This window comes from Gordionus sp. m RMFG-2023, chromosome 2 (genome assembly GCF_954871325.1).
Source record: "Gordionus sp. m RMFG-2023 chromosome 2, tfGorSpeb1-WG-v2, whole genome shotgun sequence".
NCBI classification, from domain to species: domain Eukaryota; kingdom Metazoa; phylum Nematomorpha; class Gordioida; order Chordodea; family Parachordodidae; genus Gordionus; species Gordionus sp. m RMFG-2023.
Window position 1 is genome coordinate 35482847 of NC_088776.1, and position 25273 is coordinate 35508119.

The window sequence follows — 25273 nt, forward strand, 5'->3', positions numbered from 1 at the left end:
AGTTCTCAAAGTTCAATACAGGTGCGATATCAGTTTTAAATAATCTTATATTATTTGATAAATATTTAGTCTATAAGTTGTTGGCAATTGTTATGGAATACAGAGTGTTGGTAAATAGTCACATGCTAAAAAGATACTTAAAACCCCATATATATATATATATATATACTTTCTTTTTATTTTGAAACTAATCCTACCTCATATATTTGTTTTTTATGAATAGAGCTGATGAGATAAATATTATATATCTTAAAACAAATTTTAAAATTTAGCTGTAATATTTAAAGCAAAATCAGGCCTTCGTCTATATTTAATACATGTCAACCCCACTATTCTACATCAGGCAAAGGACTTTATGTAGATTCATTTTAACCAATGTTAAGTATCAATATACTATGTGACTATTTACCGACATGATCTTCCATAGCAATAATCTAAATTTATATACCAGTTTAAAATTCTCCTTAAGAAATTATAAAAATATTTTTAAAATCTCATTGTCATTTGTATTTCCTGTAAATCAAAAATGTGTTATTTTGAGCTTTCCTTATTTTCGGACAATCTCACCTGGTATGTTTATTTCCAATTAGTGTTTAACATTTGCTCAAAATTTAAAAAAGAAAGAAAGAATTTAGCTATTTTGTTTTAAAAAACATCTGAGAAATTTTTTTATATTTTTGTACAAAAATATTTGCCCGGGCAAAACTTTATAAAAAATTTTTTGGGCCGGGCTTGATAAATTAGGCCCGATGTAGATCACTATTGGGGTGTACCAATATTTTTTATCCGTTAGAGCCGATTTCTTCTTTCTTTTCTTAAAATTTCTGTTATAGACCGATGTTATTAAATTTACCGATCCAATAAAATAGCGACTTAATTTTAATTTCAGTATTGATATTTAATATTTTATTTTTATTAAATTTAAAAAAAACGAACTAAATATAAATAAAATAGTATTAAAAAAAATAATAAAATACATAATTTATTTTTATAAGGATGTTTATTATTTTAAAATTAAAAAAATATTTTATTTATAAACAAATAATTTAAACTTATGTCATGGTTATGCTATAGTCATAGATAGTGGTATAAAAAATTAGATGAATACATTGAAAAATAAAATATATTATATATAACGACAAAATGATATTATATTCGGCCAATATCAATATACTCGAATTGTATTGGCCTTCAAAAAAAGTGTTATTGACACACCTCTAATAATGATCATTCATTTAAAATATAACAAAGTTTATTATAAATTTTTTAAAAACCTTCTTTTTCGAGTCCTAAATTTTTTGGACATCAATATGATTCCTTTTGGGAATTGAAAAAATCCGGGCCTACACTTAGTAATGAATTTTCTTAAATCTGAACTTGTTCGTGGCTTAAAAGGATTATTTAACCGTTAATGTTTAATGATTATCAGAAAAATTATTTTTAAAAAGATAGCGCTCATAAAGTTATTTTTCCAAAAATTATAAAAACGAAATAATATTTAAATTTTTTTTCCTCTCATTTCTTATATTGGTTATAAACATATTTGATGAGTTTTATTATCCCAAAATGTGGATTGCTCAATATAAATTCATCTTTTTATCGGAAATACATCGACACTGAGGATTACTTTATTTTATATTTTCTTAATGAGAATTTTAAGGGCTGCAAAATGTTATAAATTTGTACCAAATATTTATCAAGTAAATTAAGATATTTAAGCAGAGATCGTACCTGTATCATTTTGAGGGCCCATAACTTCGAATTAATTTGATCTAGAGCTAACTTTGATAATTATTTACTTTGAACTCTATATAATCATCATAGGAAGTTTTATTCGGTTTCAAGTATGGTGGTCAAAAATTTTGTTTCTTGGTCGATTTGACATAGAATCACCCAAAGGGTTATCAGGGAAGGTTATTCGCTTTTTCAGAGATAAGTTTTTTTATTGGATGGTATTTTTTAAATATATAAATATTCAGAAGCTCTCATGTGGCATCATTACATTTACGATCTTTTATATTTAAAGCTTAATAAGAAGATACGCAAAATATTTGGTCGTATACTAAGCTCTTTTTATAATAGAATTTATATATAATAACCATTTTAAGGTCTATTATAATCGATGTCATCTTCAACTTAAGAAAAATTTAATTTAATATTTATACATACATTTTCTTGTTTAATTTTTTAGAAGTAAAGGATTTGTAGCTATGAAAGTCGTCAAAAGTGCATCTCATTACACGGAATCGGCTTTGGATGAAATTAAGCTCTTGAGATGCGTACGTTTACTTATACCATACAGTTTTAAAACCTGCTTATGCTTTTTTCGTTTCCCGTTTTGAATATACAGTATCTTGAGAAGTGTCGCCAGCTGGTTATTTCACTACATATTGCAAAAAAATGGTCTTGCTATTAAATTTCTGCACGAAGAATAGTGTTGTTAAACGGCTCGATTTAACCTATTTTAAATTACGATTTTAGTCAAAATAATATTGGGCAAGTCTCAAGGTTTCGTTAATATGTCCAAACCTTTCTGCCATCTATGCAAAATCTCCAGGCTTTCATAATATTTTTTAGCTAGTCGTTTTTAAAAATCGAACCGTTTAACAACACTAGAAATGGTTTTTGTAAAAAAAATTATCTTTTTTTGTAGAATGAGGGGGTAAGGTAACATATTTAGATTTAATTTTCTTATTTGGCAATCGGATAAGAATAAAGACAGCAGACAGAAACCCGAATTTTAACCAAAATATTTGAAATACCTTAAAAAGGGATTTTTAATTATCAAGTATATAGTGTAATCTACTTAGGGATATGTTGTTTATTTTTTTTGCTTAAAATTTTCACCATTGCTATTATCACTTTATAGATGTTTTATTATGTCGATTATAAGAAGCCTGCTGAGATAGGATTTTCAGGCCCTGTCCGGATTTTAAAAAAAAATTTTTTCCAATCCTGCCGCATATTTAGAAAACTATTATTTTATGCCTGGTCTCATGTTTTTTTAAGCTCCGACCCAGCTTTTAAATATGTATGTTTAAAAGGGAGATTATATATAATAAAGAACCGTGAATGAATGTTAATGATTCATATGATTTCCCATCTAATTAATACCTGTAAATTAAAATATTTTAAAAAAAATTGATCCTGCCCGGGTTTTATAAAAAGATATTTTTAAACTTTATACTGTTTTTTAGCATACAACTTTCGTCCCGCTTTTGCATGTTTCTGATACCTATACTAAGATAAATCTATTGATAATTCAAGTGAAAATAATATTCTTTATTTATATTTATTGTGACAACATTTGTTAAAAAATTTTTTTATTTTTACCACATCGACAAAATAAAACATTAAGTAACTTACAATGTATTAGAACATGATTTTATCAAAAAATGTTGGTTTTACGTTTAGTTTCATCGATTTTCTTTGTGTATTCCATCATATAATCATAAATCCTTTATAAATATATATATATCATATAGAGCAAACAATAAATTTTTATGTTTTATTGCATTTGAAGAGCATAAAATATGATAAAATTAACTTAAATGCATATTTTTAAAACGAAAACTGTATGCATTTATTACATATTCTATGTGTTACATGCACTATTTATTACTAGAAATTAAAGCTCATCTTTAGAGGAGTTCGTTTAGGATCTCTAGAAAGAGAAATTATTGAAAAATTTTAAGTTCTTTTTTAGATGAGTTATTTAAGATTTATAGGTAAAAATGCCACTTTTTCTTTAAAATATTTAGGGGAGACAACCAGTTTTCTTAAAACAGACAATTGATTATGTCCTTAATTTTCTGAAATATCGACGTATCCTGGAGCTTCAAGCGAGTATTCGAAATCTCTTAATTTTAAATAATTTTCGAGCGTGGTTTTTAATTTTTTAAAAACTAATTCTACCCGAAATGTCTTCTAACATGTATCGAGTAGCTTGAATTTTATTGCCATGAATTTTTTAACTACTTTTAATTTATATATTTATTCGATTTTTCATATAAATTAAAAACAAAGATATATGGCAAAGTTTTCCGAAATTTATAGGGTAGGTATATTCAGACATCATCCATTTTCGGTACAATAAAAATTAAAAATCACCTAAGTGGAATTTTTAAAGTTGAAAGATTCTAAAGGATTTGAGATGAACCGTTATTCCATAAAAACATATGACATAATATATTCAAAATTGCAAATATGGTCATCCAGATTAAGGAACTGGGAGAACCCCAAGCAGAACCTCATTTTGAAGAAATTAGAAACTGTACCCCTTATTTTAGTCATCCAACCTCTGTTTTCAAACTATCGAAATTTAAAACATAACTGAAATAATTAAGATTTGTGGTTTGTTCTTTGCATTTTAAACCAGACATTTATCTTCTTTTACTAAAAAATAATGTTAAGCTTTATTTATTTTCTTTCTTTTTCATATATATATATGAACATTAGGTTAGAGACACGGCCCCCAATAATTCCTACAGAGAAAAGACTGTCCAACTTTTAGACGATTTTAAGATCACTGGTTTAAATGGAACACGTAATTTTTATTTCTTTTTTTATTGATAAAATTTATTATATTAATTTTTTTTGTGAGTGTATTCAAAAATAATAAATACTTTTCGAGAAAAGGGTCATAAATATAATTGGGTGAAGATTTAAAAATGCTTTTATATTTTAATTTTGTGTAAACTAAGATGTGTGCATGGTATTCGAAGTGCTTGGCCACAATTTGCTGAAGCTCATCATTAGATGCAGTTATAGAGGTATCCCGTTAATTAACGTCAAGCGAATTATTAAACAAGTTAGTAAATTAACTAAATTATACATTGTCTTATAAAGCCCATCCCATATTTTTTCAGATAGGATAGGTCTCTGTCCTTTCTTCCCAACAGAGTTTTTTTTTAAATAAAAAACATTTTTAAAGGAATTAATTTTATATATTTATTCTAACTAGAAATTTGCAAAGCCAATCCCGTTAAGAATTTTTGCATAAATTACCTGACCCGTCAAAGTTTTACAAAAAGTCTGCCTTAGCCCGAATTCTTTTGTCCACATTTTTAATATCGTAATCTAATTTTATTTTCCAATCTCAGTTGAAGCTTTATGCCTAGTTTCTACAACGACCGTTTTATAAATCAATTAATTAGATTATATCATAAATAACCTTTTTAATTTTTTGTGAATTTATTTTATTATTTATTGTAAAATCTTGTATTAATCCCTTCAATACTTCGGGGTATAGGACCCCAAGCATGCTAGAATTTATGTTGTTAATTATTATGATTTAGATTTCAGTAGCTTTATTAAATATATCTCAGAATCTATTTCAAATTTTATTTATTTTGGTTGAGTAGTTAATATATAAGCATTTTGTGACTGTTTGGAATCTCCGAAAGCCCACCAGATTAAATTCGTAATTTTGTTTAAAATAAATATTTTAATTATTATAATTATATATATATTATAAAATTTATTAAAGCTGTGCCGATCCATTTATTTTCCGATTCGATATTGCTTCAAAACCGATCCGATACCGATCCGATATTTATATTGATTTTCACCGTCCCCCATTGAACCAAATGTAATTAAGAAATCAATATTTTTTATGCAAAAAATCGAATTATGCATTTAATTTAATTTTTTTATTTTTACAATTAAGACTAATTTAAAAATATATATTTAATAATATATCCATTTTATGTTAGTATGAATTATAAAATTGTAATATTTAATATATAAAATTATAATATAATTGATTTTTTAAAATAAATATGAGATCCTCTAGATTTTCTGGCAATAAGCTTCTACGATATGTACTATCTATCCTCTGCCGTACTGAAGGCAGGCTCAGATGATTCCGCAGATAACGCATTTTGCAAAATTATCTTTGTCGTTTGTAAAATATTTCCATAATTCAGATATCATATTTTAAAAAGTTCATTTATTAAAAATATAAATAATAAAATTGGCGTTATTATTTATAAAGATTTAAAATCATTGGGTGTTCCTTTCTATTTTTATAAAAAAAACTTTTAAAATACTATAAATTTTTTTAAAAAAGAAAAAAAAATTAGAGGGTGTTATGCATTTGCATTGCATTGTTTAAAAAAAATTAATTAGAAAATATTATAAAAATGTAAAATAAATATACATAACATAAAATAAAATAATAAAAAAAGGAAAAGTAAAAAGATCGGTTCGGTTTTTTTACAGGTATCGGCCCTATCCGATATTTTTGTAAAATGCTAAATATCGGTGTCCATTAGATCGATATTTAATATCGGCACAGCCCTAATGTTTATCAAAACGAAATTTAAATACATTGTATTATGAATGAGATCAATAGAAAAGAAATAAACGATTTTCTTATGGAGTTATTTTATTTCTATTTTCACCAGTGAATATGAAAAAATAACATTATCATAGGTTCCAAAGAAAGGAAAAAATGACATAATGCTATTAACTTTCCATCATAAAAAAAATGTTGATACAAATGACCCAAGCAAACATGGAATTTTAACATTTTATAATATGACTAAAGGTGGGGTGGATATGATTGATCAAATTATAAAAAGTTATTCATTCATGAAAGTCAAATCGATAGCCCATAACAATTTTTTACACATTTCTAAACATAACATCAATTATATTACATAATATAGCAAACATAAAAATATCAATGGAACTTATTAGGCCATTTTGGAAGTATGAAAAAAAGTCTCCGATTTCCGTGACTTTTGAAGGAATTATTTGCAATATATTAGGTAAGAGCATATTGGGAATATTATCCACTCAAATGGAAAACGTGATATGTATCATAGAAATAAGGATAAGAAAACTAAATACTTGCCAAATTTGTAAAATAAATTTATGTTGGAGCATATTAATGTTTTATGTGATAAATGTTATTTCAGTGTCTGTCCTATATTATTTTTATTTTTGAATGTATTAGTGTAAATCTTGTTTTATAATAATAAAGATCAAAATTATAATGATGATATGATAGATAAATTATTTTTTATTTTAATATTTGAAAGTTTAAAAAAGTAAACTCTTTTTAGAAAATTTTGCCACAAGTTATTATTATCCTCGTCATATTTAATATAAGCATAATAAATTAAAATAAATAAATATCTTATAAAGTTTAAGGTTAGTTATATCATATATCCAAATATTAAATCAAAATAATGAATATAAATGGGATACATTTAAAATTGGGGTCTTTAAACCCCACCAGAACACTTACGTCATTTTTTTACCAGAGTATTGAAATGTTAAATCTCAAATAATATAAGTCTTGAATAACTTCTAACTTTTTTTCATTCATTACTCAATATATATTTTTTAAATTAGCTACTAAATAACTAATTTTAATCTGAAAAGTAAAAAAATAATAATAAAATCTATTTATATACTTTATATTTTAAAAGAAAAAACCTTAAAATGATTTATATTTATAAATTTAATATTCTAGTTAGACAGATTATAAAATACGAAATAAGCATATTATGATCTATTTTAAATAATATTAATCAAAATATTAGCTTGAAATTCAAAAATATATATCAAAATTATATGAAAAATCGTAGATTTACATGGTCCTGTCTAATTTTTTATGTATAAATTGTCTAGCCTGCCCCGAATTTTTTTATGTATGAATTGCCCGACCCGGCCCATTATATTTTTTGCCATGCCCGCGAACCGGGATTGACAAATCTCTAATCCTGACAAAATCTTGGAAATTGAGGAATTCTTAACTAATTATTTAAAAATTAAAAAATATTTGAAGGAATTTATTATTTTATTTATTACTAATGGATGATGTTTAATAACACCTGCTAATTCCTTTCCCAAATCTAGCAAAAATTCATCTATGTTTTCTTATCAGTAACTCTAAATAAGTCATTAAATCTACATTTATGTATCATATTTAAAATCATTGACCATCTTCTCGCCATTCTCTTTACTAAGGTAATTCAGGTTTATTGTGACGATAAACAGTTAAAATTATTTAAAAGAGGGGTGGAGCGGCGCTCCTCCACTCCAACCCTAAAAGGAGCTTATTCCTGCTCCTGATTTTTAAAAGGAGTGGCGTGGCTCTTCAGGTGTTTTTAAAAAGGTGAGGAGCGCCGCCTTAACAACTCTTTTATATGAAAATTTTATGTTACAATATATTTATATATTAATTTTTTTAAATTAGAGATGCCATTTAGGCATTTATACTCAATATAAGTTGTATTTAAAAGAGCAAAGAAGAGAACCTGCAAACTCTACCACCATAAAAAAATAATTCAACCCGGTATATCAAAATAAAACCAATAATTACACAATTGATATGGAGTAATGGGAAAATGTACAAAATTATAGAACGCAAGTGGAAGGCCCAATTTTTTTTAAAAGATAGGGAAGATAACCAGTGGTAATCAGCTAAAACATGCATGCATAATCAGATGGCATAGCCTATAAGATAGTATGACTTCACTGTTAAATATAAATCACATTTTAATTTATTATTTGAAACAATTGATTGTTTGACAAACTATAAGGGCAGAGTAGTAGGAAATTAGTGCCCATACTATTAGTGGTTAAAAGTAACTTATGTAAACTTAAAAATTTAAGTTTCAATATTGCCTACCTTTATTAAAATTTGTCCAAGAAGGTATGGGCAAAAGATTTGGAAAATTTTTTTTCTTATGATGATGAATATGATGAGGCTTTTTTGGCATTATCATCAAATCTATATTTTAAGAACTTATGAATTGTCGAATGATAAAAAAAATGCTTTTATATTATTAAAAGAAGTCCTAAATGCAGTAGTAGTATATAATCAAGCTCGAACTATACCACCTAATATCGAATACATTTTTTTTCGGTGAAACACGTGCTGTTAAATTATTTTAAAGACCGTCGAAATACATTAGAAATTTTTAATTATTATCCTTCCATTAAGAATTTTTTTTTAAATAAAATACTGCAATATCTTAATCAGCTCCAGGTGAAAAGTTATTTAGTTTTGGCACAATGTTTAATTCCCCGAAATGGCTAAGACTTAATGATAAATTATTTAAAAAATTGATTATCGTAAAATATAATGATTTAATTTAATCTATTTTAAATACTCTTTTGGAATTTAATATTTCAACTCACCTTAAAAATACTAGTCTCCCTTCCCTGACTATGCTATGAATGGGCTAAAACTAATAATAAATTGTCTGATGTTATAATTAACTCGTCATTAAATATTCTATTATTATTATAATGAGTTTAACTCGTCATTAAATATTCTATTAATTATTGTAAATATTCAATCTTATTATATGACAATGTTATGTTCTTCATCAATGTATTTTATATACTATTCTAAATTGGTAATCATAATTTTATAAAAGTATCTTGTATTTAAGATTCTCTTATTTGGTAAAAGATACTAGTATCTTTTATCTTGCATCTTTTAGATATTTTGAATAAGATACTAGTATCTGTATCAAAGATTCATTTTTTATAAAGACTTTGTATCTGTTTTTAGATTCTTTTTCCGAAAGATCTGCCCAACTCTGATTACAAATGCTAAATGTTTAAATTAAATTATTTTTTAAATATTAATAAATCTATTTATATATTAATTAAAATTTAATAAAAATGAAATTTTATTTAAATATTTACAATATCAAATGTTGAGCTGAGTTTTATATTGGTTCATCTAATCGATTAAAATATTAAACATGAAGTTTTTCTTTTTTTTTATATTGAAAATTTCTTGGAAAATCTTGTAAGTCATATTAATATTCATTTTATAGATATATGATAATAGTTTTTGATATTATGGATCCAAACATCATAGAAGAAGAAATCGAAATAAAAAATAAATTATCTATTTAAAAAATTTTAAATAATGATATCAAAATTATTATTTTTGATTTCCTGTATTAAAAAATATTTTTATAAAACAATACCCCGCTTCCTTCTAGTGCTCCTGTTGAGCGCCTGTTTAGTATTGCTAAACAGGTTCTACAGGAGAAGCGTGAATGTTAGATTCAAAATTTTACTTTTAAAAGCTATTAAAAAAGATTAAAAATATTTTGATATATCATTTAATATAAATAAAACTTTTTGATTAAAAAATATGATTTTGTTTCTTGTACTTTCTAAAAAAATGAAAATCAAAGGAGCGGCTATTGAGTGGCACTCCATGACTTGAAGCGGGAGCTAGCTCCTTTTAAAAATGTAGTGGGAGCTAGCTCTTTTTATGAAGGTGGGAGTGGGAGTTAGCTACTTTTAAGGACCGTTAACAACTCTGCTAATATGTTTAGCAAATTTATATAGGAGTTTGTTCTCCTCTTTTATCCTATTAAGCTATATTGGTTCTCCCTTTATAATTTTTTTGTTTGTATAGGTTTGAATTTAGCCTTATATTATCCTTTTTGACTTAAATTATTTAAAAAACTTTACATCTAAAATTTTAAGATTGGAATTTGATTCAGGGGTACTTATTTTTATAATTTTCCTTTCACTACCATGAGTGTTAATCATTCTACAAATTAAAAAATATAACATAAATTTGGTAATTATATTCTTTCGAGTTACATTTTATTTATATATAAAATATATTCTTTATTTATTTCTTTTTGATGTTGTTAATTTTTATAATCTATCTTACTGGTTGTAAATTTTCCAGCTAATTTTAGTTGTCGAAATATAATCTGTGATAGATAAATTTTTCAAGCATGAATATTAAAAAGAATCTATCTTTTGTCAGGAAAATGAAAAAGATACAAGATTCTTTTCAGAATAAAGGATCTTAGTTACAGATACTAGCATCTTATTGAAAATGTCAAAAGAATCTTAAATACAAGTATAGCCGCAAGATCTATTTAACAATATTTGCATTCAATGACACCAGATTACCAAAATGTTGGAGAAAAATGTTGTTACAATAAAATCCATAAAATAAAAATTCTTATCGATGAAAATGACTAAAGATTATCTAAATTTATTTTAAATATTTTGGTCAGTAAGGAAAGATATAATTTTTTTAGCAATGTTCCCAATGGAAAGACAGAATTATTTTAGACAGAGTCACAAAATTTTACCAAAAAATTAAGTTTTATAAGTAATTGAAAATGGCAAAAGAGTTGTACCCGTTTGGTAGGTTAATAGTTCTTACAAAGAAGCGTTCCCGTAGCTCATTTTATTTCGAATAATGTATGAAAGAGTAATTTTCAAATTGTTATTAACGTTTTTTGCGCATTTTTAAAACAATTACTACCTCAATCTAAAAAGTATTTTTTAATTACAACACTAAACGCTTCTGCTCAATTTTAAGCACTATATGTTTTGATTTATATGAATAAATAAAATATTAATAGAAATATATTGAAGATAAATTTACAGCGTTAGATAAAAAATAAAAATTGGAGAAATACTTTTATAGTTGAGTTCGATTTGTAAAATACCCCTTTATGGATGCGTATGTATCTTTCATCTACTTCACCATTTTTTCTATAAAACTAATTTATTTTCAGATTCCGATATAGCATCTTAATTAGGCTGGAAATTAATAAGAAAAAAATATGAATAAATGATACCAGTTTCTTTATAAATTTTGGTTCACAATTTTAAAATTAAACTTGTTATCCGTTATAATTCATTCCCTTTTTTGAGTTATATCCTTGATGGGACGTGTCCAAAGCACTATACCGGGAATCAGGCAAATTTTCAGGTGGACGTTTTAACTTTTCTAGTTCTTTATATATATACATTATCCGTAAAATTATGTGGTTTTACAAAATGTTATCAAATCTTATATTAAAAAGTTCATGCATACATTAATTTTTTTTTATTTAGAGGAATTGATGATGGGTAAATAAAGCAACACTTTATTTGAGTACCACTCAGCCATAAATTTTTTTAACAAAACTAATATGACATTAGGGATTTATAAAATTGGTACTCTGATAAGTTAGGGGTATATCTTATTTACATATATATAACAATCATTTAAAAAAATATTCAGGTACTACAAGGTCTTTACTATCTGCACTACAAATGTCGTATTATCCACACCGACATTAAACCAGAAAATATTCTAATCACTATACCAGACGATTATGTGCGAAAATTGGCTCTCGAAACTATATTTTGTATCAATGCGGGACACAAATTACCAATTTCACAACGTAAGCTTTAACCAAAAATAAACTAACTACAAAACCGATCTGGCCGAAAAATATATTTATTTTTAAATCCGCTTCTAACTTAACAAATAATAAATAACGGATTTAATTATTTATTTATTTTACAAATGAATTTATTTCCCTCAAATTGTAATGAGATAGAGATAAAAGAATGATTAAAAATTACAAAAAAATAGAAAAAAGATAACAATGGAAATGAAGAATTTTAAAGAAAGATAAAGATATTAGTGCAAAGAATACAATAAATATTAATTAAAATTAATTGAGAAAAGATGACATAAAATTAAAGAGAGATCGCAAATTGTTAGAAAAAAATAATAAAGAAATTGAAAATAATGAAAAATTTAATATAAATTGCCAAAAAATCCTATTATCGGATTATTAAATTAACAAAAGAATATTTTTTTTTAAATCTATATTAAATAACGATTTTATTTTTTGTTTGGATTTTTACTTTTTTGAATGGGAAATCCTGCAATACAAGTAGTAGGCTGACGATAAAAATTTTAAATGTAAAACGCTCAAAATTCCCAAATTCTTCGAAGGATATTTGGCGGCTTTCGATTTTTGGCTTATTATTTTAACCTTAGGCACTATAATTTGCCGGTATGGCCTTAGCCTGACTAAATTTCTAAGTCGGTTTTTTTTATACAACCTATTCCTTTTAACACTTTCATTTAAAATATAACAGTGAGCACAGACCCTCTCCATAAAAATGAAAAGCCTGATACTTATTACTTGAATAACTTGGGTGGCCATCAATCTCCTACTACGTCATCACCTCTCATGCCTAAATCAAATCATTCTCACGCCGAAAACGAAATTGCTCAACAACACACGCCACTCAAACAACAGAATCAACAACCGCTCACGCCTAATAGCGTTAGCAAAGCCAAAAAGAGTCACAAAAAGAAAAAAAACAATAATAAGAAAAAATTGAATGAACAAGGTAAAAGGGCTATTGATCTATAAATATTATGGGTTCCTAACTTAATTGTAGATATGTAACTTTTCTTTAAATATATTCTTAAAAATTTATACGCATGGCAAATCTTATAGGGTGTTATCATTATATTTGATACGTAACCGCATTAATATAATTTAATACCTTTTATTAAATTAATTCTTCTGTAGCTACTAAATATTATATATTTGTTTGTTTTAAAATATAAATTAATATATAACCCATTAAATTATATTGAAATTTGCTATTCTTTCATTTTTAATTTAATAACTATACATTCATCTTGAATGGTTACCTCCTCTACAGGATTGTGCTCCTCTGTGAAGTTGTTATTTAAGTTCTATAAAAAATTTTTTAACACAGAGCAGCTTCTCCATTGTGATTTTACTTTTCTAATTATCAGAGATCGGCTTAGCCAATAAAACTATTTTCACTGGCTTTTCGTGAAATTTTTATAAGTTACTACTGTCCTTAAAAATTTATTGAACTGGAAAAAATAATAATCTTAAGCTAGACTAGCTTATTAAAATATTTTAACAATTTGAACCAAGCCTTTCAAATTTCTAATAATTACCCTTCTAACTTTAATTTTTACAATTTTCACGGCTATTTTGCCTCCATACTCATTCAACTATTTTGTAATTGATTATATCCAGGTGAAAATTTAATTTCCAAAAACTTCACTGCCTATAACACCACAATTCCCGCCTCACCAGATAATACAATTATCTCGCCTAATATCGCCGTCGCTACCTTAACCGAAAACATAGACGATTTCGATACGTCTACCGTTTACTCCTCTCAGAATAGTCACTCCATGAAGCCCGGAATTTACTACCCCTCGTCTTTCGCTGGCTCCTGCACTCAAAAAATGTCACAGAATAAGAAGAAAAAAATCAAGAAAAAGATTAAGAAGCAACAACAAACTAACTTACCATCGCAGCAGACACCACAATCACCCAATGACGTGATGGTGGACGGTAAAGAAGGCGATAAAAGAAGATTTGTTTGTAACGGTAAAAAAAACTTTATTGTTTTTGATATTATATATTCATACCTAATCCGAACGGTTACACGGGTATTAACTATTAATTATTTATAGAATTCAATTTTAACAGTTAAAAATTTTATCACCTGAACCAAACCTTTAAAAGGTCTGTCTAGTTCAAACATGTTCTAACTTTTTTAAAGGTTATTAACAATCAATCTTGATTGATCAACTTATCTTTTTTATATTACTATTTGAAAGTGCCAGTTGCCCAAGTTCTTCTATAAATAAAAGATTTTTTAAAATATTTTAATTTTCTATGACTCAATATTTTTTAGGGAATAGTGAAAAAAATTTTTAATGTGCTTATTTAGGAAAAGGTTCGAACCAAACCTTTATTCTTTACGATTTGGTTTTACTGCTCATTTATTTTAAAAATATGTTCATTATCAATAGGAGATTTGTGCAGCTTAGAATCTAACGAAATTACAAATAACATTGATGACTATACCGATGCTTTTAATATTAAAGATGATGTAATATATCCCGCTACAGGCCCCATATCTTTCGACGGTAAATAATCATAAAAAAATGCGCCAATTTTCATGGTTTATACCAATAAGCCAATACATAAAAACATTTTTATTAATGAAAATAAAAATATCAATCTGTTTTATTATGACATACATAATCACAATATTTAGGGTTCGTTCTAATTTTGTGGACCGAGCTATTTTTTAAAATTGAAAATATTATGATTAAATTACCCCTTGTATTAAAAGAATCTTTCTATTTGCCCTTATTCTATATTATTTATTATATTATCATCATCTGATTTAGCTTAGAAATTTACGAAAATAATTCCTTTAAAGTTGTTTAATTTTGTCTCTTTATAACAAATATTTTTGCACATGCAAAAGGTAGTAATAAATGTTAAAAGATTTTTAAATTTAAATATGATTTTAAATTCCATTTTTATTATTTAAATTTTTTTTAAAAACAAAGTTAATATAGATCAAAACAAGCACTTTTAAATTAAAGGATACACATAATTATTTTATTTTCGACAGATATGCTATTTCTACCAAATTTCTTATAATATATTATGTTTATACATATTTTATACTAGTCATACTGAAAGACATAGAAAAATATGCGATAATCCCAAAGCGACAAGATTTAAAAATTATAGCTCATTTAGCTGGTGACAACGCCAACAACCATTCAGAGCAACCAGGTCCAGATAATACTAATTATATTTTTGAATTTTAAATTCAATGATTTAATTCAAAGCAGGGTGTCGAATCTCGAAACCATAATGAACCGTTATCATTTTCCGAAGCGTAACCGAACCGTTAATAATAAAATCTCAAAAAAGAGAGCCGAACCGTTATAAATACCTATAAACCGGGTTATAATTATATTTATTAATTTTAATGATTAGCTTACATACACATGGTTATATTATTTAATTTGTTATTTCTTAATAAGTTTTATAATAAAATTGAGAAATTTGACTTATTTCCTTTTGTTTTTATTTTTAAAATATTTTTCGTAAACAATTATGGCTCAATTAAAAGATTTGTAATAGATTATACAAAATCAAAGCTTATAAAAACCGGAAAGAACCGATATGCATTTCCAAACTAGAACCAATCAGCATAACCGGAACGGAACTAACCCGTTTAAACTAATAATGAGAATATAATTGAGATCGTTGACACCCTATTCAAAGTTTTTAAAAAATTACATATGGTGAAACAATTTCACCATGTATTATGATTTCCCTTCAGGTTATCAAGAGCTCTCTTGCCGTTAATATAAATTGATTTGATATTCATCCTTGCATATTTATATTGTATTAATTCCAGCTTAAAATGAAAGTTTTATGTTGTGAAGGTCATACACATTGATTGAAATCAAAGACCTGTTGGCCACACCCAAAACCCAACTCAAGTATTATGAATTTAATAAACCAGGACAGACTGGGCCTAAAAATAAATTGCAACCCCGAACTGAATCGAGCAGGTAAATTTACGAATTTTTAAACCCAGACCAGTCTGTGCCTGAAAATTAGTACCCCTTCAGGTCTTTGATCTATTATTTCGAAATATTTTAGGAGTGACATATTTTATAATTTAAAAAAAAATTATTTGTAATCTTATAAGCTGGACTAAATTCTAACTCAAATAGCAGCAGCGTGTTATCGTCCAATCAAGATAATACGAGCGAAACTTCCTCTTCTTCTGTGTATTTTTCTTCCCATTCTCAACCATGCACAGCTTTGAATGGGGCGACTAATAAAACTAAAAAAACTTATTACAATAACTCTGGAACTAATTATTTCAAAGTTGTTGATAAAGGTTGCAAATAAATTTATAATATATATTTGAATCTCTGAATGCAAAAAAAATACCTGTATGATAAAGAAAAAAGTTAATATATTTTGATCGAAAGTTATATGTACATTCTTATATCACTCATTCCGTAATTCAAAATTTTCTAAGACATTTATAATGGCTATGATTATTTTGGACCTAAAATTAATTAAAATGGGCAGTATTATTATTATCAAGAAATAATTAATTTGGACAATATTTATAAAATATTGAACAGTAGAAAAATAGATAAACTGAGCTGTAAACTAAAATTTATGAGTATTTATTAGAAAGTTGTTTAGTATGTATGCAAATATCTTTTTTTTTATAAGTTATCAGATATATTATATAAAACTGAATTAACAAATAAAATATCAAAAATGAGATTCATTATGTAATTGCAGTTTTTATTGAACATGTCATTGAGCAAATCTAAATAAAAATAATTTAAAAATGCCATATGATTACTCATAAATAATTTAAATAAGATGGGGCAATTTAAAATTCCTTTGCCCTAATCATTTATGTTTTTGATAGTTTTACAAATTAATTTTAACAAATTTATTTTTTATTGATTAATTGCTTTCAATTTATGTGTAGGTTCTTGTTTTTAAAGTAATTAGTAGATTTGCCATATATTATTTTTGCATAGACCATTTTTCTATTATTTTCTTAATAATTTTGAAATGAGACAACTAAACATTCTATCATAAAGTATTTCCATAATTAATTACCTTATTTAATGTTTCTAAGGCATTATTGGTGTATGTGATCTTCATATAATTCAAAGACCTGCTTAGATACGATTTAGGTGGCCCAGCCTGGATTTACAAAGAGAAAATATTTCGGTCCAGCCTGGATTTTTTTAAAATATATGATATTTAATTTTTATAGATAATAATGGTTATTTGAAGTATTTGGTTTTAAAATAATGCCCAGCCCTGATATTTTTTTTAGGCCCAGCCCGACTCAAGTATTTTATAAAAATTAAAATACAAACCAGGCCTGGATGTCTGATACAAAATTTTTATCCAGGCATTTAGTTTTAAAATTTAAGTCAGGAACTACTATTTCTCGGTTTTCAATAAATAATTTAGTGGCTTTATTAAAAAAATAAATTGGTTTGAGCTAATTATTAAATAATTGATTTGTCCACAAAAACAAAGAAACTCTATTTTAACAGCATATGTGCTTTTCCTTTCCTACCAATGCCAGGTTCATAATATTATCACACACTTAATGGTAATGTTTAAAAAATTAAAAACTCCCAAGCAAATAAAAAAAACTTGAAAATAATTATTAACGGCCAAAAAATTACAATATTTCTAATTTTTTTTAAAACTATCTATTTAATTTAAATGCTGCTTAAATTCAATAAAAAAACAGCCCGAATAAATTGTCGCATATTTTGTAATATCGCTAAATGTTCTTGATTTAAATAAATCCTTATTTTACAAAGTTTATTTGTTCACGTTTCAAATTTCTACAAATAATAAAATAATCTGATGATATCAATCATATTTCATATATAACATAATATGACATGAAATAGATATGGTTGATTATGGCAATGTAGCGCGTTCGCGTAATAAAAAAGAGGAACCTATTACTCTTCCCGCTGAAAATATAACGATTTCTACTAAACGTAATATTATTATTAAAATAATTTTGAATATCTATAATCGTTCTCCTTTTTTAAATTTCGAATCATTCTTGATATTTTTTCTATTAAAAGCTAATATAATATTAACTATAATTATTATTTTTAGGATATCGCGGAAGAAGACATCCTTTTTTTTTACATTTCAAATTTAAAATAATAAAGATTTTTTTGACAAAATTTTTACTCATTCCTTTATTCAAATGGCTTAAATTATAGCAACTGGCCCTGATCCGGCTCTCGAAGACAGCCCAAACCTAAGGGTTAAAATAGCGGACCTTGGAAACGCCTGTTGGGTTCACAAACATTTCACTGAGGATATTCAAACGCGGCAATATAGAAGTTTGGAGGTCTTGCTCGGCTCAAGCTACGATTCTTCTGCCGATATTTGGAGCACAGCTTGCATGGTTTTCATTTATTATGATTTTTTAAAAACTCTTGCCTGTTTTAAAATTCTTATATTTTATTTCATTATTTTTTTCCAGCTTCTTGAGACCCTGACTTTAGTATAAATAATAAGGATATAGGAGTAAATGGATCAAGGCGAGAATCAGTGGATTTTTTTTTGAAATTCACTCTGATTAACTTTTATTTATTATTGTTTAGAATATTTGCATATTAAAAGAAACCTAGGAAACAAATATGAATATGAAAGCTAGGGTGTTCCCTTCAAGCGAGGCGCAGTGTGTAGACCTCCATCCTGTGAAAAGTAAACTAAAGGTCAAAGCAAAGAAGATAAGATTAGCAAGTTTGAATATTGGGACGCTTAAAGTTAAGACGAGAGAATTGGCATCAATTTTGAACAAGAGAGAGATAGGTATAAATTGTACTATAATGGAATTGTTAGCAATAGGAACGGTGTTGGCATCATCCTCAGTCAAGATCTAACCTCCTCAGTAGTAGAAGTCAACAGGATCTCTGATAGATTAGTGAAGATAAAACTCTGCATTGGTCAATTACTACACATCCTTTCAGTATATGCTCCTCAAACGGGTTGCAAGGTAGAAGAGAAAGATGACTTTAGAGCCCTCCTTGATGAAGCTGTAATGGAAATCCCTAAGGATGACCTAGTCATAATTGGTGGAGACTTAAATGCGCATGTGGGGAAAGCAAGAGATAGCTACAAAAGGCATCATGGTGGTTTTGGATATGGAGAAAGAAAAATGAAGGAGAGCATGTACTGAAATTTGCTCAAGCCTTCGACCTTGCCTTAACCAACACCTACTATAGGAAAAAAGACAGTCATCTAATAACATATGAAAGTGGTACAAGGAAAACATAGATAGATTACATACTAATCTCTCGCAGAAAATTGCAAAGTCATCCCAGGAGAAGATATCGCCCCGCAACACAAACTACTAGTCATGGATTTACACATCTCAAATAAATCCACTCAAAACAAGATAAAACTGGAACCAAATGGGGCAAATTAAAAACAATGAGAGATGTCTTTGCAATCAATGCAAACATTGAAACAATAGATTCATCACAAGTCAGTGAAAAAATGTGGACAGACCTTTCATCCAGATTAATAGACACTGCCAAATCGACACTAGGCTTGACAAGGGGAGGTAATAAATCATACAAAGAACTATGGTGGTGGAATGAAGAGGTAGAAACCACTATACAGGAAAAAAAAGCCCTTTATAAATATGGTACAAATCCAAAAACCCAGATGACAAGACAAGATACAAAAAATCCAAGAGATTAGCTACAAAGGCGGTGGCTAGGGCTAAATCTATGGCATACAATGACATGTATGAAGAACTACATACCAAAGAAGGGCAAAATAAAATATACAGATTAGCCAAACAACGAGAAAAGAATTCTAGGGATATAAACGGAGCTCCGAAAGTAATCAAGAATAAAGATGGAAATTGATAATAAAGGAAAAAGAAATAATGAATAGATGGAAAGAATATTTTCAGGAGCTTCTCAACTTTAATTCTCACATACTACATCTAGACGAACACTCCCCATGTCAAAACCTTGTACAACCTATAACAGAACAAGAAATAATCACATGCCTTAAGCATATGAAAAACAACAAAGCTAGGGGTCCAGACGATATTCCAATAGAAAGTCTTAATGCACTGGGAGATGATGGAATACATCTCACCAATCTGTACAATAAAATATTTGGAAATGAAGAGGTTCCCCAAAAATGGAGGCATAGTTATCTAGTTCCTATCTTCAAAAATAAAGGGGATCCACACAATTGTCAAAATTACAGAGGCATAAAACTAATATCACACTGTCTAAAACTATACGAAAAAATAATAGAAAAAAAGATTACATAATCGAAATAGGAGAGACTCAGTTTGGCTTTATGCCTGGAAGATCAACAACTGATGCTATCCACGCAATTAGGCAAATGAGTGAAAAATACAGGGAAAAGAACAAAAAGCTACACATGGTCTTTCTCGATCTAGAAAAGACCTTTGATAGAATCCCAAGAAAACTTATCTGGTGGGCGCTACGCCACAAAAAGGTTTCCGAAAAATATATAAGAATAATAAAGGATATGTATATGGGCCATACAACAATGGTCCGTAGCACAACAGGTACTTCAGCAGGCTTCACAATAGCCGAAGAAGTTCATCAAGGGTCGGCTCTCAGCCCACTTCTCTTCATTACAGTAATAGATGTATTAGCACAGTCTATACCTCAAACAGTCCCCTGGAATATGATATTTGCAGATGATATTGTGATACTTGCCGAATCCAAGGATGAAATGAAAGAAAGATTAGTGTGTTGGATAAATATCCTAGAAAAGCACGGACTTAAAAGTAAATAGAGAAAAGACGGAGTATATGGTGATAGGAGGAGATGAAACAGAGAGTATTGATATAAATGAATGGCAGATATCGGCAATTGAAAGCTGCAAATATTTGGGCTCCACTATACAAACAAACGGCACAATAGAAAAAGAGATAAAAAGTAAAATTAATCAAGGGTGGTTGAAGTGGAGATCTTTATCTGGAGTGCTATTTGACAAAAGAATCCCACACAAATTAAAGGGAAAAATTTACAGTTCCATAGTACAACCAACTATACTATATAGTTCGGAAACATGGCCAACCAAAGAATCAGACGAGAGAAGTCTACAAACTATGGAGATGAGAATGCTGAGGATGATTGCTGGGGTAACAAGAAAGGATAAAGTGCACAGTACAAAAATACTAAGTAGTTTATAGGTAGTGCCCATTAAGACTAAGTTAATGGTAAACAGACTTTATGGGCACACAATGAGAAGGCCTATGAACTACATAGGAAATAAGGTTGAGAGTTTGGAAGTGATGGGCAAACGTAAAAGAGAAAGGCCAAAACTTCAATGCGGCCATAAAGTTAGAGCCAATATAAAGAAGTATAAATTAGATAAAAGAGATTGTATGAATAACATAAAATGGAGAGAGATGTTGAAGGAGCTTACCACCAGAAAAGGTGAAAGCTAAAGAGGAAAAAAAAGAAAGAAACCTGTGAAATGCATAACCAATATTAATTTTATTATTCTGGTTTAAATTATATTTTCATTTTTCCCCCTTTTGTAATAAAATATTCCTTTTTACTTTTTAACAGGTGATTTTAAATTATTTAATGGATATAATTTTTTACTAATATTAGTAGAAGGATTTATAAACCTGGTTAGGTATTAAATGGCATAACCTCCACTATGAATGCATCCCTAGGTTAGTTAAATAGTCACCTTTCTTGGCTTAGACATGCTCAATGATACATTTTAGAAAAATTTTAGGAATGCTCATTTTAAGTTCAGTTGTGTTGAAGGTTCGCTATTTATTATACTTGTTTGAATAAGCTTATGTTTTATATTATTGTTATATTATGAAGCCAAAAATCAGAGACTCCCGAATTTCTTTCGGCCTGACCCGGGTTTCATATTTCCAGGGCTGGTCCGGATTTATTTAAATTAATAATAGCGATTTTAAGCATTTGGTTTTAAAATATACCGCCCGGCCCTGGTATTCTTTTCAGATATATGTTTAATATTACTCAAATTAGCGCTGTGCTATGTTTATGAAGAATAATTACGTTAGAGTTTAAAATTATTATTTTATATACAGGCTTTCGAGCTGGCTACTGGTGATTACTTATTCGAAGCCCATTCAGGTAAGGATTATTCTCGAGATGAAGACCATATCGCCCTAATTATAGAACTTCTCGGTCATATACCTTCAAGCATTGCTCTAGGCGGTAAATATAGCAAAGAATTGTTCAACAAACAAGGTCTGCCGAAAAACATTTATTTACTTTATCTTGACTTATTTATATTATAAATTTACAAAATTGTTTTTTATATTCTTTTTAATTACTTATATATTTTTTAAAAAATATCGACATCGAACAGGTAGGTTAAAACGTATCACCAATTTGCGTCCTTATTCCCTGTTCGATCTTTTAACCAATAAATACGATTGGGATTCCACTTGTGCTAGAGAATTTTCGGATTTTTTGCTTCCTATGCTCCATTGCGATTCTAGTAAAAGAGCAACTGCTGGCGAATGCTTAGTCCACCCATGGTTCAGTGATACCTGAATAATCTTTTTTTAAAAAAATGAACCAAATTTATATTAATCTTAATTTGCGAGTTTGAATAATGAATTTAGGCAAAATATATTTTTTAAAAAATTATAGAAATTTCTCGCGAAATTAACTGTTTTTTTTTATCGAGATACTTCAAGCGCTAAATTTAAAGAAATACACTTCAAAAAGATAACGATGCACTTAACGAATTTCTTTACTTTACCCCCCCCCCCCCCCCCCTCTTTAGTAATAACAAAAATTTAATGATTTTTTTAAAAAAATGGTTTTTTAAAAGAAATATTTATTCTGAACTTTATAAAATTAGTATTTTTATGAAATAATTTATTATACGAGTCATTCTCATCTTTTCTTTTTTTCTAGCTAGAATTTTGTATATTTAAATCCCAGCCCATTCTATTCCTTTTTATAATTTTAGGAAAATCAGTGATAAAAACACACCTCAGTATTTTTGCCTTTATGTTGAAAACAAAAATCTATATGACAAAGAATAATTATTGCCAGAACGGAACTGTAAAGCTATTTATTGTATTTTTTTTTAAAGTTTTTATTAAATCCAATTATAATAAATGATATTTCTTTTTTTAAAAATCAAAATACAATCCTTTTTTTTAAAGTTAAATTATATTTATGATTTTTATTTTATGAATAGTTTAAATTTTTTTATTGAAGCTAATGGAACTGCATAATAAAATTGTTTTTAAACATATATAAATTCATGGCAATACTTTGTAAGATCTAAAACATGATTAGGCACTAATTCTACGTGCAACATTGTAAATTTTAGGTAATAATATCTTGATATGTTCCTTTTTATTTTGATACAGAAAATGTTTTCGTGTTAAGATAGAACTAACCAAGAAATTTTAATTAAAAAATATTCAAACATAATTTTTAAACTGAAATGTAACTCATAAATAATATTTATAGATTTCCTGATCGTATTTAAATGTTAATTGTTCTTTTTCAAGGGATCAGGATCCAGGATCGATTTTTTTAAAACCAAATCACGCACCTCTTATTCTACTTTTCATTCCGATAAATATTATTGCTTAATATATATTTAAACTCGCTAACTTTTAAATACAAATAACCATTTTTACCTCTTTCTGATATTTGTATAAATTTTATTAATTGAAATCTAAAATTATTTATGAAAAAAAAGTAAAAATTCAAATTTACACTGATCAATGGTCATCTTATGTCATTAAAAAATAATATTTAAAAAGAAAATGACTTCCAATTTTTAACCCTTTCGCGCCCGACTTTTTTTCCCTCGATGAAAAATTTTTTTTTTAAAGAGTTATTTATTATAGACACAAATAACACATTTTTATCAAAAAAACTTATTTCGAGTATTTCTATCAAAAGATATTCAATGATTCCAATTGTTATCAATGGGCAAAATGCAAGTTCATTTAAAAAATATTTTATTTCATATGAAATAACAAATAACAATTTCGTTTATTATTAAACATAAATAAATATTACATTTTTTGCAAATAATTCTTGAATAGGCTTCTATGCAATACTTGCACCTTTGCTTAATACTTACGGGCATTGGGAAATGACCTACTTGTCATATCTTATATCCGATATGAGGGCAATGTTGATAGCTTTTCTTCTTTTAACATCTATGCTGGAAGGTTTGCCGGTTTTCTTTGTATTATCCTTTCCTGCAAACATCAACCCTTTTGCTATCTGCGATTTAAATACCAAAGGCATAAATTTTATATTATTTAACGCTTTCATATGGCGTCTATATAGGAGCCAGGCATTTACCACACAAGAATACAATAAATGGAAAACCATTCGCATATAATATCGTTTCCATTTAATATCTGTCCGATATAACTCCACCAGCATATCGTGAAGATCTCCTCCACCCATTCCCTCATAGTTTTTAATTATTGCGGGCATTTCTACATTTACAGACCCGGGGTTCATTCGCCAGATGCCTTGGCCTTTATGGCTTTGGCATCCCTAAGGCTTTATTAAATTAAAATTTCATATATCACAATTATAAAAGAAAACAATAATGAATTTTAACCGATATAATAAGCTATTTATATAAATAAATAAAGGAGAGGGAATAGATGTTTCAACAGACCAATATTGTCGTATATAAGGCATCTTAACTATACTAGTATATAAATGTATCCCAATAAATTTTTCAATTTTATCACTATCTGTATTTATAGATTTACCGGAACATTGGAATGAATAATTATTTGTTTCCGATACAAAATTAATGATTATCTGATTGTCAAAAAATTTACGAAAATATGTTAGTGGAGTTGAATCCTCTTCAGGAATTTCTAATATAGGGATATATTCTGTATTCATATTTCCTATGTCTTTCTTAGACCACATGGGGTTATCTTTTATTTTAATTATAGAAGTATCTTCTATTATATCCTCCACATCAAGGCCTAGTTGATTTGTAATATAAGATGAAGTCGGCAAATCATCTGCCAGCAAAGAATAATAATTGTCTTCTTCGTCTGAGCCCTCTATATC

At 27.4% G+C, this 25273-nt stretch overlaps 1 protein-coding gene across 2 annotated transcripts in view; it reads left to right on the forward strand.

Annotated features, from left to right (window-relative positions):
* LOC135923276 (SRSF protein kinase 3-like) overlaps positions 1-23261 on the forward strand; it is a 31722-nt gene extending 8461 nt beyond the window's left edge. The window contains exons 4-16 of one of the 2 annotated variants that reach the window (XM_065457939.1): positions 2192-2279; positions 4459-4546; positions 4704-4810; positions 12023-12185; positions 12895-13152; positions 13824-14183; positions 14612-14728; positions 15285-15392; positions 16324-16518; positions 18086-18178; positions 18413-18600; positions 22276-22438; positions 22560-23260. In XM_065457939.1, coding sequence (XP_065314011.1) covers positions 2192-2279; positions 4459-4546; positions 4704-4810; positions 12023-12185; positions 12895-13152; positions 13824-14183; positions 14612-14728; positions 15285-15392; positions 16324-16518; positions 18086-18178; positions 18413-18600; positions 22276-22438; positions 22560-22747 — 2116 coding nt within the window. In that variant the 3' untranslated portion in view covers positions 22748-23260. Of the gene's footprint in view, positions 1-2191; positions 2280-4458; positions 4547-4703; positions 4811-12022; positions 12186-12894; positions 13153-13823; positions 14184-14611; positions 14729-15284; positions 15393-16323; positions 16519-18085; positions 18179-18412; positions 18601-22275; positions 22439-22559 lie in introns of both variants that reach the window. The other variant, XM_065457940.1, reaches the window with a different exon arrangement.
* Positions 23262-25273: the final 2012 nt, after the last annotated feature.